Genomic DNA, 12,268 nt, shown 5'->3' with positions numbered 1-12,268 from the left:
CCGAATAACCAAATATATATGTGTGTGTGTGTGTGTGTGTGTGTGTGTGTGTGTGTGTGTGTTTTCTTAAGTTTTTGTGGGTACTTACATGTATGGTATTCAGCTTCGGGTATTTTCCCACGTCATTATAGTTGTGCTTTTAAAGTTGCTAGGTATATATTTTATGTTACTTGGAATTCAGAATCAGAGTATTAGCACTTGTGCTGATAGTGGGCACAATCATATTCCATCTCATGACAAAAATGTTTTTATGAAAACCTACATGTGAGTAGATCCAAAAAAATATTGAGTATGCTGGTATAAATCTAGACACCTACACACTGGGGTGGGATTCAAATTTCTTAACAACCAATTATATGGGCCTGGCCTAATTTGTGGGTGTGGCTTGGTGGTCATGTGTCTGGATGGGCGTGGCTTGCTGACTAGGTGTGGCTAGGTGGGCATGTGACTGATTGGGTATGGCTAGGTGGGCATGTGACTGACAATCCAAATATAAGTGGTCCTCGCTTAATGGCCAGTTGCTTAACAAGTGTTCTAATTTACGACTGGCCTCCCCAGAGCTACTTGACCTGTTTTTGGTGTTTTGACAGCGATACATACACACACATACTTATGACCAGTTACAATATCCCACATAGTCTTGTGACTGAGGTTTTCTATGTTTTTTGCCAGTTTCCAACAGTTCCTTCTGGTTTCCAGTTAAAAATGCCCATTCCTCCATTTATATATTTCCAGTTGTTAACTTTGTTTTCCTTTTCAAAGATCTTCATCTTTTTATTCATTAATTTTCATATTCATTCAACCTTTCTAATGCTTTCTGCAAATTGTTAAGCTTGTCAGCCAACAACACAGTATCATCTGCATTCAAAAGTATAGCCACATTGTTGGTTCCAACTAACACTTCTCTAGTGTCATCCTCAGTTTTCCCTTTATCCATAAATGTATTTAACAGTGAAAGGAAACATCTCATATCCTTAATCTTTTCCCTGTTCACTAAACTAGTTCATTTATTCTCACCACATTCTTTGTTTCCATTATATAATGCTTTTAACATATTCAGCAACAAGGCATAATATTTGTGCAAAACATCCCATTATTCTAGCCTATTAACTTCCTCATATTAATTTTCCAAAAATGTACAGTAAGTTTTCTTTCCCACATTCATACGTTTTTCAGTGTCCCACTAAATCTAGTCTGCACATCCCTTGCCTGGTATAAAGCTTTACTGCACTTCCCAAAAATTTCTTGACATGTTCCCAAGCAAGCTTAGCAAACTTGTGTAGATCTTCCAGCATGGATAATAGGATCCCAAAATCATGCATCACTTAGCACCTGCATTACAACAAATATGGTTGATATAAATGACTGATTTTTAGGGATGGATGGGTTGGCTCTAATCTGATACAAATCATCAGTCCAATTCAGATTATTGACCTGACATAATTCAACTATGCAGATCTATTCAAAGGCAGTTAATTTGAAAATAATTGAGTTTGGCAATTCAGTTGTATTGGCCATGAATCAAAAAAACTAAATAAAATGTCTCACAGCCCTACTCTTTACATTTATAATAATTCAACAACTAATTTTAAAATAAGATGTGTATCACTTAATATTTATACTGTGATGTGATTGATTAAAATCTCATCAGGTTGCTGTCGATCTTTAGCAACTATATGAATAGATTTTCTGCAGAATGGCCTGATTCAACTTGAATTTTTAGGTCTCTTAATGATGCAGTCATTGGTTTCCTAATAGAATTTATCCAACATACTGCTTGCTCTCCTTTTCTTCTTTTTCTTTTAACTGTTCCAGGTATTATGGACATCAAAGGAATGATGTCTCCACACAGTGTGTCCAGAATAATAGACATGAAGCTATATAATATTTAAATACCTTGAGTGAGAACTCTGGCTTGATTTGTTCAACAATTTATTTGTTTATTTTTCTGGTTGTGTGTGATACTACTAAAAGTCTTCTCCAGCAGCAGAGTTCAAATGATATACAGCTGATGAAGTTTATCACTATGCTTTCTAAAAAGAGATTATTTCATTCTTTTCTTTACCTTAATCGTTTCCTACCAGTGTTCAGCGTGGACTGTAGTACAGTGGAATGCCCTCCTGTCCAACAAGTTGCCTGTCCATTGGATAGCTATGAAACTCAAGTCAGGCTGACAGCTGATGGATGCTGCACTCTTCCCACAAGGTTTGTTATATCTGATGTCATAGTATCACAGTCACGTAATATACCGACACTAAACTTGTGACAGAAAAAAGTCAAGTATATTAGTATACTGATTATTAAGTTACTATGTTAACTAATGTTATTTAATAAAGAATGTTGGGTTTCAAATGGAAGATTTTCTAGACTGACTAATCATTCTATGAAAAGTGTTAATGACAACCTGGAATAGCTTTCTTTCAGTCCTGTGTTTTGAGGAAAATCTATTTTGAAAAAAACAAAAATACAGCTTTAATATGAAACATTTGTGGCATGTATAAATAGGCTTTATGGCTATCAAATTTGATACTTCGGGTTACCCTAAAATCTTTAAAGTATTATGTTGGGTCATCTCAGTACCAAGATGTATTTTCAGCATATCCTATATGTCAAGAAGCTGTATATGTTTTTTTTAGGTTAACAGCTGTAAGATATAACATGTGATACATTATATTACTCAAATATAGTATTTTACTTTAAATTTCTAAAATTTCACTTTACAAATAGTGTGCTCTCTGTGTGACAGATTATTCAGGCACCACTTCAACCATTTGTGGGAAAAAGAATCAAGAATCTTGAAACTCTCTAGAAACTGATTCTGAAATGTATGGTTGTCCCAATATTCTTCCTGCCTTTAGCCCTGTTATAGATTCATAGAGTATTCTTTAGTAGAGCTTTGCTAGTACATTTTCTATAGGGAAAAAATGTAAGTCTGGCTTCTACTATAAAATAATCCTCTACTCTTGTCTCTGTCCCTGTAGTCAAGATGAAGACTTTGTCAGCATGTACCTGTGCATACTTAAAGAAAAAAGTATTAACAGAGCTCTTGAATTCATCACAATCTATTGGCAGCCTTGTTTCAGTCATCTAAATTAGGGGTGTCAAAGTCAGGCCCACGTGGCCAGATGCAGCCCACAAAGTGCTTAATCTGGTCCGTGGGGCTGCCCTGGAAATAGCAAAGGACTGTCCAGCGGTGCCTCTGCCCGCCAAAATTCGGCAGAGCTCTTGGGCCACCACAGGCGCCTCCAACATGAGTGACGTTGAGCTGGGCCATGCCCACCCTGGCCATGCCCACCCACCCCTCCAAGGTCAAACACAACCCTAATGCAGCCCTCAGTGAAATCAAATTTGACACACCTGATCTAAATGATTTTAAAACTTTAACCTGGGTTCATCATTGAGAAACATGTTTGCAAAAACTGTTGAGTAATGCAAAGTTATATAAAATAAGGTATATTCCACCTTGGTGAGTTTCTTTCAAAAAAATCTGATGTGCCTTTATTTTAGAATCCAATAATTTATACAATTGCTTCTCTTTAGCAATAGCACTTAGACTTATATATCACTTCAGAGGGATTTATAGCACTCTCTAAGCAATTTACAGAGTCAGCCTATTTCTCCCAACAATCTGGGACCTCATTTTACAGACCTAGGAAGAATGGAAGGCTGAGTCAACCTTGAGCCAATGTAAATTGAATTGCTGGCAGTTGGCAGAATTAGCCTGCAATACTGCATTCTAACCACTGCAATACAACAGCTCCTTAAGATTTGTAATATCTTAAGTTGTTTTCAATATATCACATATATTAATAGCAGTTATTATCATACAGTTTGATGTTATTTCCAGGGAGCTTCTAATTCAGTACCCTCTCTATTAATATTTTATTTTGTCCAGTGTTGTCTATATGTGTGAGGTAATGGTAATATTCTAAAGATTAGAATTAGTTATATGCTTGAAAGATTAGCTTAATTAATCATTCCATGAATTTCATAAATCTAGTGTTCTTCTACTGTAAATTTTTAAATAACATGGAAAGATCATTAAAAATCTGATATGAAATGTGGATAGAAATTTAACTGCAAGATCATTTATCATACTTTTTAAATTAATGTATTTTATTAGATCAGTATAATGTCAAGTAAGCTATACTTTAGGATAAGATTTAGCTTGAATAATTTTCATTTAAGTTGCTGTCTTTTCTTTCCCAAACACAGATTCCAAAAATGTCTGGAGATAGAAGAATTAATTGTTAATATTAAATATTATATTTGATTACTATTAATAAAAGTTGCAATTTTACAAAAGAAATTCTGAATTCACTATTATTGAAGAAACAGTTCACTTTCAAAGAGTTAGTGAAACACTATAATAGTTAAAAATAATAATGAATAAGACTGAAAAATATAGAGGCTGGTCCGACATCCTTCTCTGTTTTTCTTAACTCATCTCTTCAGAAGGAATATATATATTTTATATATATATTCAGAAGAATTATATATATATATATATATATATATATATATATATATATATATATATATATATATATATATATATACACACACACACACACACACCCCTTCTGAATATACACACACACACACCCCTTCTGAATATATATATATATATATATACATACACACACACACACACACACACATACACAGACACTGCTCAAAAAAATAAAGGGAACACAAAAATAAGACATCCTAGATCTGCATGAATGAAATATTCTTATTAAATACTTTGTTCATTACGTAGTTGAATGTGCTGACAACAAAATCACACAAAAATTATCAATGGAAACCCATGGAGGTCTGGATTTGGAGTTACACTCAAAATTAAAGTGGAAAGAAACACTACAGGCTGATCCAACTTTGATGTAATGTCCTTAAAACAAGTCAAAATGAAACTCAGTAGTGTGTGTGGCCTCCACGTGCCTGTATGACCTCCCTACAACCTCCTGATGAGGTGGCGGATGGTCTCCTGAGGGATCTCCTCCCACACCTGGACTAAAGCATCCCCCAACTCCTGGACAGTCTGTGGTGCAAAATAGCGTTGGTGGATGGAGCAAGATATGATGTCCCAGATGTGCTCAATTAGATTCAGGTCTGGGAAATGGGCAGTCCAGTCCATAGCATCAATGCCTTCATCTTGCAGGAACTGCTGACACACTTCAGCCACATGAGGTCTAGCATTGTCATGCATTAGGAGGAACCCAGGACCAACCGCACCAGCATATGGTCTCACAAGGGGTCTGAGGATCTCATCTCGGTACCTAATGACAGTCAGGCTACCTCTGGCGAGCACATGGAGGGCTGTGCGGCCCCCTAAAGAAATGCCACCCCACACCTTTACTGACCCACTGCCAAACCGGTCATGCTGGAGGATGTTGCAGGCAGCAGAACATTCTCCATGGCATCTCCAGACCCTATCACATCTGTCACATGTGCTCAGTGTGAACCTGCTTTCATCTGTGAAGAGCACAGGATGCCAGTGGCAAATTTGCCAATCATGGTGTTCTCTGGCAAATGCCAAATGTCCTGCACGGTGTTGGGCTGTAAGCACAACCCCCACCTGTGGACATCGGGCCCTTATACCACCCTCGTGGAGTCTGTTTCTGACCGTTTGAGCAGCCACATGCACATTTGTGGTCCGCTGGAGGTCATTTTGCAGGGCTCTGGCAGTGCTCCTCCTGTCCCTCCTTGCACAAAGGCGGAGGTAATGGTCCTGATGCTGGGTTGTTGCCCTCCTACGGCCTTCTCCACGTCTCCTGATGTACTGGCCTGTCTCCTGGTAGTGCCTCCATGCTCTGGACACTATGCTGACAAACACAGCAGACCTTGCCACAGCTCGCATTGATGTGCCATCCTGGATGAGCTGCACTACCTGAGCCACTTGTGTGGGTTGTAGACTCTGTCTCATGCTACCACTAGAGTGAAAGCACCTCCAGCATTCAAAAGTGACCAAACCATCACCCAGAAAGCATAGGAATTGAGTAGTCTGTGGTCACCACCTGCAGAACCACTCCTTTATTGGGGATGTCTTGCTAACTGCCTATGCTTTCCACCTGTTGTCTATTCAGTTTGCACAACAGCATGTGAAATTGATTGTCAATCAGTGTTGCTACCTAAGTGGACAGTTTGATTTCACAGAAGTGTGATTGACTTGGAGTTACATTGTGTTGTTTAAGTGTTCCCTTTATTTTTTTGAGCAGTGTATATTCCTGTGTATAGCAAGAATTTCTGGAGAAAGGTTTCCAGAAGTTTAATATCACTGCTTCAAAAATACATTTGTTTAATCTCAGCTGATAATGTTGGTAGGACTTTCATATAATACATGTTGAGAAATAATGCCTAGGAAAAAAAGTTTTGATGGTGTTGTAGAACTTTATAACATAACTTGAACATATTCTGCACAATATTATTGTGGATATTTTTAATACTGATAACCATTTTGGGGGGCAAATAATGAAGTTAGATCTTTCTTTTGCTCACAAAGGGAGCAAGCAGGAATAAATTGTAAGTGGGAACCAGGCTACCCCACCAGCTTGATATATGCCATGGAGCTCCTGAAATAGAGATTGGATTTTTTTTTATCTGTACATAAGAAAATAATAATTCTTACTTTCCTGGCAGAAAACAAAAAGAAAATCCTCCATACCATTATAATAGAATACTGTGGGGCACAGTGGTAAGGGGTAGTTAGGTTGATAGCAACAGAATTTCAACACTAATCCTATCCCTTTTCTATGTATTTCACAATGTCACATACTCCAAAGACGCAGAGTTTAATTCCCAAAGCCATTTCAGTCATTCTAATGAAATTGCTAAATTGCTGTGGATGTGTTAGCTGGACTTCAGGTACAAACACACTTTGTGCTGAAAGAGCTCTAAATAGTATTATATTTGTGACAATATTGGTATAAAATGCTGATTGATGAGGTTCAAGGTTCAGCAGGCAGGAAACCGCATATTTAGCCATAATTGCGACCATTATTGCATTGGATTAGGTTTATCTTCAGAACAATTATTTTCACCCCCTTTTCTTAATAGTTCTGGCCATTTAGAGGTCTTTTTGACCAGAAAGATTTCAAGAATTTAAGTTAATCTTGAGTGGAAAGTGCCCAGTCATCAAGCTTTAATAATTACAAATTATTAGAATGGCAAATATGAATTTTCTTATTAAATATAGAAGGAAAAAGGGGTTAATCCACTTCCATGAATAAATGGCCTCCCTCTGTATTTTTTTTAAAATGGTCACTTTAATCTTCACCTTTAGTTTTAGACAATACAAATTTGTCTCTTCTATATTTGTTTACAGGATTTTTCATTCTGCTAAATTAAAGAATCACTGATATATACTTTCTTTCTAATGCTACTTTAGCTACCTGTAATCAGAACTCTTAATTCTAAATATTTCTTATTAGTAGATTAAAACTTGACAGTTTTAAAGTTAGTTATACAAATACGTTATGTTGAAACAAGAAACCATTCAGAAAATGTCTGGGAGTATAGGAGCTTTCAAATCTATGCAATTTCCCATGCTGAACAATCTTAAGCAATTTAAAGTATAAATGACAAGGAAATTTGATAGATGTGTTGATGATGTAATTGGAAATAGTTAGAAGCTTAGATAACTTGATTACCTCTCCTGCCTTATCATGCATTTCATGTCATTTAAACCTAGAACCTGCTGGTGGGACTAAACTAACTGATATAGAGAACAGTGCTTTTTTAGTTTTTTATTATAGTGATTCTCCCAACAACTATAGATACTAATTATATATAATTGAAAACATTAGTGACTTTTTAACACATTTAGATCTCCCCCAGCTACAATGGGGTTTGGAACACCAGTCTTCAGATAAAAATTGAACATTGTCCTTTGAACATTATTTTTTTTTAAATTGTGTTGTGTTGATAACAGTCATGTTGTCCTTTTATTATGTAACAAAGGAAAACCATTTGGCTTTCACAATTTGCTTTTTTTCCGTTTGTTTTTTCCATCCCATGTGTTGCTTCACTTATTTATGGAGCTTTCAATGCTTCGGTTTCAGGTGCGAATGTCTCTCAGGTTTATGTGGTGTTCCAAAATGCGAGCCAGGCTTCATCCCCCAAATAGTGTCACGTGGAGACGGAACACCTGGCAAGTGCTGTGATGTCTTTGAATGTGTCAATGGTATGTTATGTTGATAGTGTATTTGGACTAAACATTTTGAGATACTAGTATATGAATAACATTGATATCATCCTTACTATGCAGAAAACAAGTAAAAAAATTACATTTAAAAATCCATTTTCCTCTCATAAAATTTATGTTGCAAATCTTTTGTACATAGGTTAAAAACCAACATTTGCATTACTGTTGTTTATTTCTTTACTTCATATGAACTCATGGACTATAAGTTTGCTTATAAACTCAAATAGTATATTCTGAGGAGCATGCTGACACATATGGTTGGAGGTTTGAAAAAGTATGCTGCCCATAGTTTCAGCTAAAAAAATAAGCTACAGGGAAAGGTGTGGGGAACAAAACATTTTAACTAAAAGACTTGTGTTTTTTGTGTTGTGACATGAGTCGGATCTTGCAACTACTGTTACAGATTTTTTCTGTGGAATTGTTTCCTGTACACTCTGGTTAAAGCTTCTGGAATGCTTCCTGAGGCAGGAGACTTCACCTCTGTCTCTTTCTTAGGAAGAGATCATTTTAAAATATTAAACAGACAAGTTTTGCCTTAGCAGTTGTCAGTAATCACTTAATATGTATTTATCAAAATGGCTAAAAAATATAATTCTTCAAAACCACAAAGCACCAACTTGAAGAATAATTGACAATTTTCAGCTTTAGCTAAAGAGTTCCAAGTAGTGCATTCTACTCCACAGTAGCTGAAGAAAGCAAAAATCAGAATTTGTTCACTATTATTGAAGAAACAGTTCAGTCAATACCTTTAAAGAGTTAGTGAAACACTATAATAGCCAAAAATAATAATGAATAAGACTGAAAAATATAGAGGCTGGTCCGCCACTCTGTTTTTCTTCACTCAGAAATCAGAAATTGTTTTGTTTTTGTTTTTATACATGTCTTTCTGTTTGTGCATACATACTTATGCACACATATATGCAAATGTATTCAAGTGTACATGCCCACATATTTTAGGATTTGCCACTGATGGAGGGCAAGCAGTCCCATCTGAATGTACAGGTAGTCCTTGCTTACTGATCACATTAGAGAGCAACAATTCTGTTGCTAATTGCCAAGTTGCTAAGTGGAAAAATCACATAATCACAACAGGCTTAAAGCCTCACTTTATATTCAGTCATTAAGTGAAACATCACATGGCTGTAACTTGTGATTTTATTCCCATCTTCTCCATTTAACTGTATCATCCAGTTGCAAAGCAAACATAGCGATCACATGACCAGGGGACATCGTAGTGGTCATGAATGCAAAGATTAGTCGCAACTCTTTTTTTTTTTTTAACACCAGTGTAACTTTAAATGGTTGCTGAATGAGGCAGTCAGTAAACAAGGACTATCTGGATGACCATTCTAAAATGGGCGTATCAGAAATGGAAAAGTAGGCTTATGAAGGAGTCCCAACCTTCCCACTTAGTATCTCTTTTTGTAGGGGAAGTAGTTTATTGTGAAATTAATTAAAATGATAATGTGATTAAGTAGAAATAGCGACATCACATTCTAATAGAATTTATTATCAGCAAAATGGAATAACTATGCAAAATTACTATTCAGACTCAGAATGTTTTTGCAAATGCTCATCCTTTATGTCAGTATAGTATGGTGTAACCAAGTAAAATTGGATTTATGGTAATTTATCGGTAATCCTGGGCAAAGAAAATTATTCCAATATTAATGCGATTATAGAGTCAGTTTGGTTTAGTAGTTAAGACACCAGGCTAGAAACCACAAAACTATGACTTGAAGTCACATCATCATTGTCATCATCAATGAAATTATAAACTGTACAAATATTAATAGTGAATATATTTAAATCCATAAAAGGTATTTAAATTTTAAAAGTAATTTAAAATCACTTAATCAGTCATAAATAACATTCATTAGATACAAATAAAATTTATGAAAGTAATTAGTATGCAAATATAAATTTGATATGAAAGTTCTAGATTATAAACTGAAAAATCTTACATTTCCAAAAGCATTCTGCTACTAACCACCTCAAGGCTGTCGTTTTTATCTGTATCCAAAAAAGTATTAGTTTATTGGAATATGAAATACAAAGAAAAATGAAAATAGTGTGAAATTAGGGGAGAGGGGGAGAAGGGAAAAAGAAAAACTGTAAATCATACAATATTTAAAATATTATTCAAAATGCTTCATAATTTTTTCAAAGCATATAAGCATTAATATAACCTATACAAAGAAGTAGTTAGCTATAAATGAACTGATGCAGTGTCTTTTGTCTGATTCTTTTAAAGTTGCCCCATAAGTATTCCTGTAATTTCTTGGTGTAATAATGATAGTAAAGAAAGCAGTTATAGCCCAGGATTTTTTTATTAGTTAGTAGTAATTTCATTTAAGTAGTTATGGTATGATGTTTGACTTAGAACAGATGTAATACCTATAAATGGCAAGTTCATTTAAATTTATTTTCCTATTTTTTGCTGTAACTAATACTACGGTAATAGGAATATTTTTTTAAAAAAAATGTAGTTCTTATCTAAGAAAGCAAACTATTTTCGTGATGTGCATTTTCCATTGTCTTCTGATATTACTGAATACTTTGTTCTTTTTTAATCATTCATTTATTTTTAAAGTTTTATACTATTTTCAATCAGAGCCTCTGTTTGGATTACAATCAGTATGTATTCAAGAAATGGTTAAAAAAAATGGGTGTTGTAATACTGGGAGCATACACAACTGTTGTATGTATTCTTAGCTTTCTGTCTTTGAATTGTGGGAAACAGCTAGTACGCTACCATATTTCGACACTTTTCCTGCAACTATATTTGTATGTCCTGTCCTTACGTCCCTTCAAGAAAAAAAAATTAATTACACAATTAAGTATTTCATGCCACATTTGATATGAAGGCAAGGTATGTGCAAGCTTGGCTGTTCATGTTTACCTAGAAATTATAAATCTAATAATGTTACAACTTCCCAGTCTCATTGTATAAAAATATAAAAGTAGTAGTCATCATCCAAAGTGGACCTTGTTTTGCACCTGAGGCAAAGAAATCCTAAGAGCAAAAACACAATAAAAATAAATAAGTTATATTTAGCTGACCTTTCTTGAAATCCTCAAACCTGCTCAAGTTTAACAATTGAACCCTTCTTGTGTATTCGCCCTTCCTCAAATTTAAAATCTGTCAGCAAGCTAAATTTGGGGAGATATTTCCACTACCCTCACTTTTCACTATAGAAAATAGAAGTAGAGAAGATTAGTCAATTACACTAAATATCTACTTCCAACTATTAATTATTAATGAAGAAGGCAAAGAATGTGGTACCTGTTGCATTTCTGTTTCCTGGCCAGTTGGAAATATTTTTGTGATAATAGTTGTTTGATTTAGGTTTGACAGGCTGTTGTAATATGCATACTGTACTTTATGGCATACTCTGATGTATAAATACAGTCAGTGGTTGATTTTTCAATAAACTCAGTAGTTTTTCCCTTCCTAAAAAAAGCATATCAAAATTCATAGATTTATTAATTACTATTGATTATCCATTCCTTTACAAATACTACAAATGCCATAAAAATCTTTTTCTATAAGATGAAGCATGTTCTGAGAAAGAATTGAATATATCACTGTTAGATGTTATTATATATTTAAATGGAAAATAGTCCAGAATCTCTGAAACCAGAAATCCAGTTTAACAGAAGTATTGATTCTTGTCTGAATTAAGGCCAGCTAATTGCACAAAACTCAATTTCAGGAATGAAGCCTTCTAGTGTTTAATGTTGTGCAACATCTCCATGAAAAATATCTTTTTCTTCTTTGCTATTTTTAGAGGTGAAGCCAGCGTGTATATTCAATAGCGTGGAATATAATGATGGAGACATGTTCCGAATGGACACTTGCCGGTTTTGTCAATGCCAAGGTGGCGTATCTATTTGTTTCTCTGCACAATGTGGCGAGCTACACTGTGATAGATACTATGTACCAGAAGGAGAGTGCTGTCCAGTATGTGAAGGTAATTTTTTTTGTTGCTTGGATTCAGGAATTGATGAGCCTTAAAGGCTAAATACAATATTTTATAGCAGTAGTTAAAAGTTGATATGGAA

At 35.0% G+C, this 12,268-nt stretch overlaps 1 protein-coding gene across 2 annotated transcripts in view; it reads left to right on the top strand.

Moving 5' to 3' along the window:
* Positions 1 to 12,268, top strand: part of CRIM1 (cysteine rich transmembrane BMP regulator 1) — a 146,353-nt gene that overhangs the window by 95,792 nt on the left and 38,293 nt on the right. For both annotated transcript variants that reach the window (XM_026695476.2, XM_026695477.2), the window contains 3 exons: positions 2,085 to 2,205; positions 8,061 to 8,182; positions 11,995 to 12,177. In XM_026695476.2, the coding sequence (XP_026551261.1) occupies positions 2,085 to 2,205; positions 8,061 to 8,182; positions 11,995 to 12,177 (426 nt within the window). The remainder of the gene's footprint in view (positions 1 to 2,084; positions 2,206 to 8,060; positions 8,183 to 11,994; positions 12,178 to 12,268) is intronic.

This window comes from Pseudonaja textilis, chromosome 1 (assembly GCF_049901715.1).
Source record: "Pseudonaja textilis isolate UNSWEBS1 chromosome 1, rPseTex1.2, whole genome shotgun sequence".
Classification (NCBI taxonomy): Eukaryota; Metazoa; Chordata; class Lepidosauria; order Squamata; family Elapidae; genus Pseudonaja; species Pseudonaja textilis.
The sequence above is the reverse complement of the archived record's forward strand: the minus strand, read 5'-3'. Positions and strand labels throughout refer to the sequence as shown.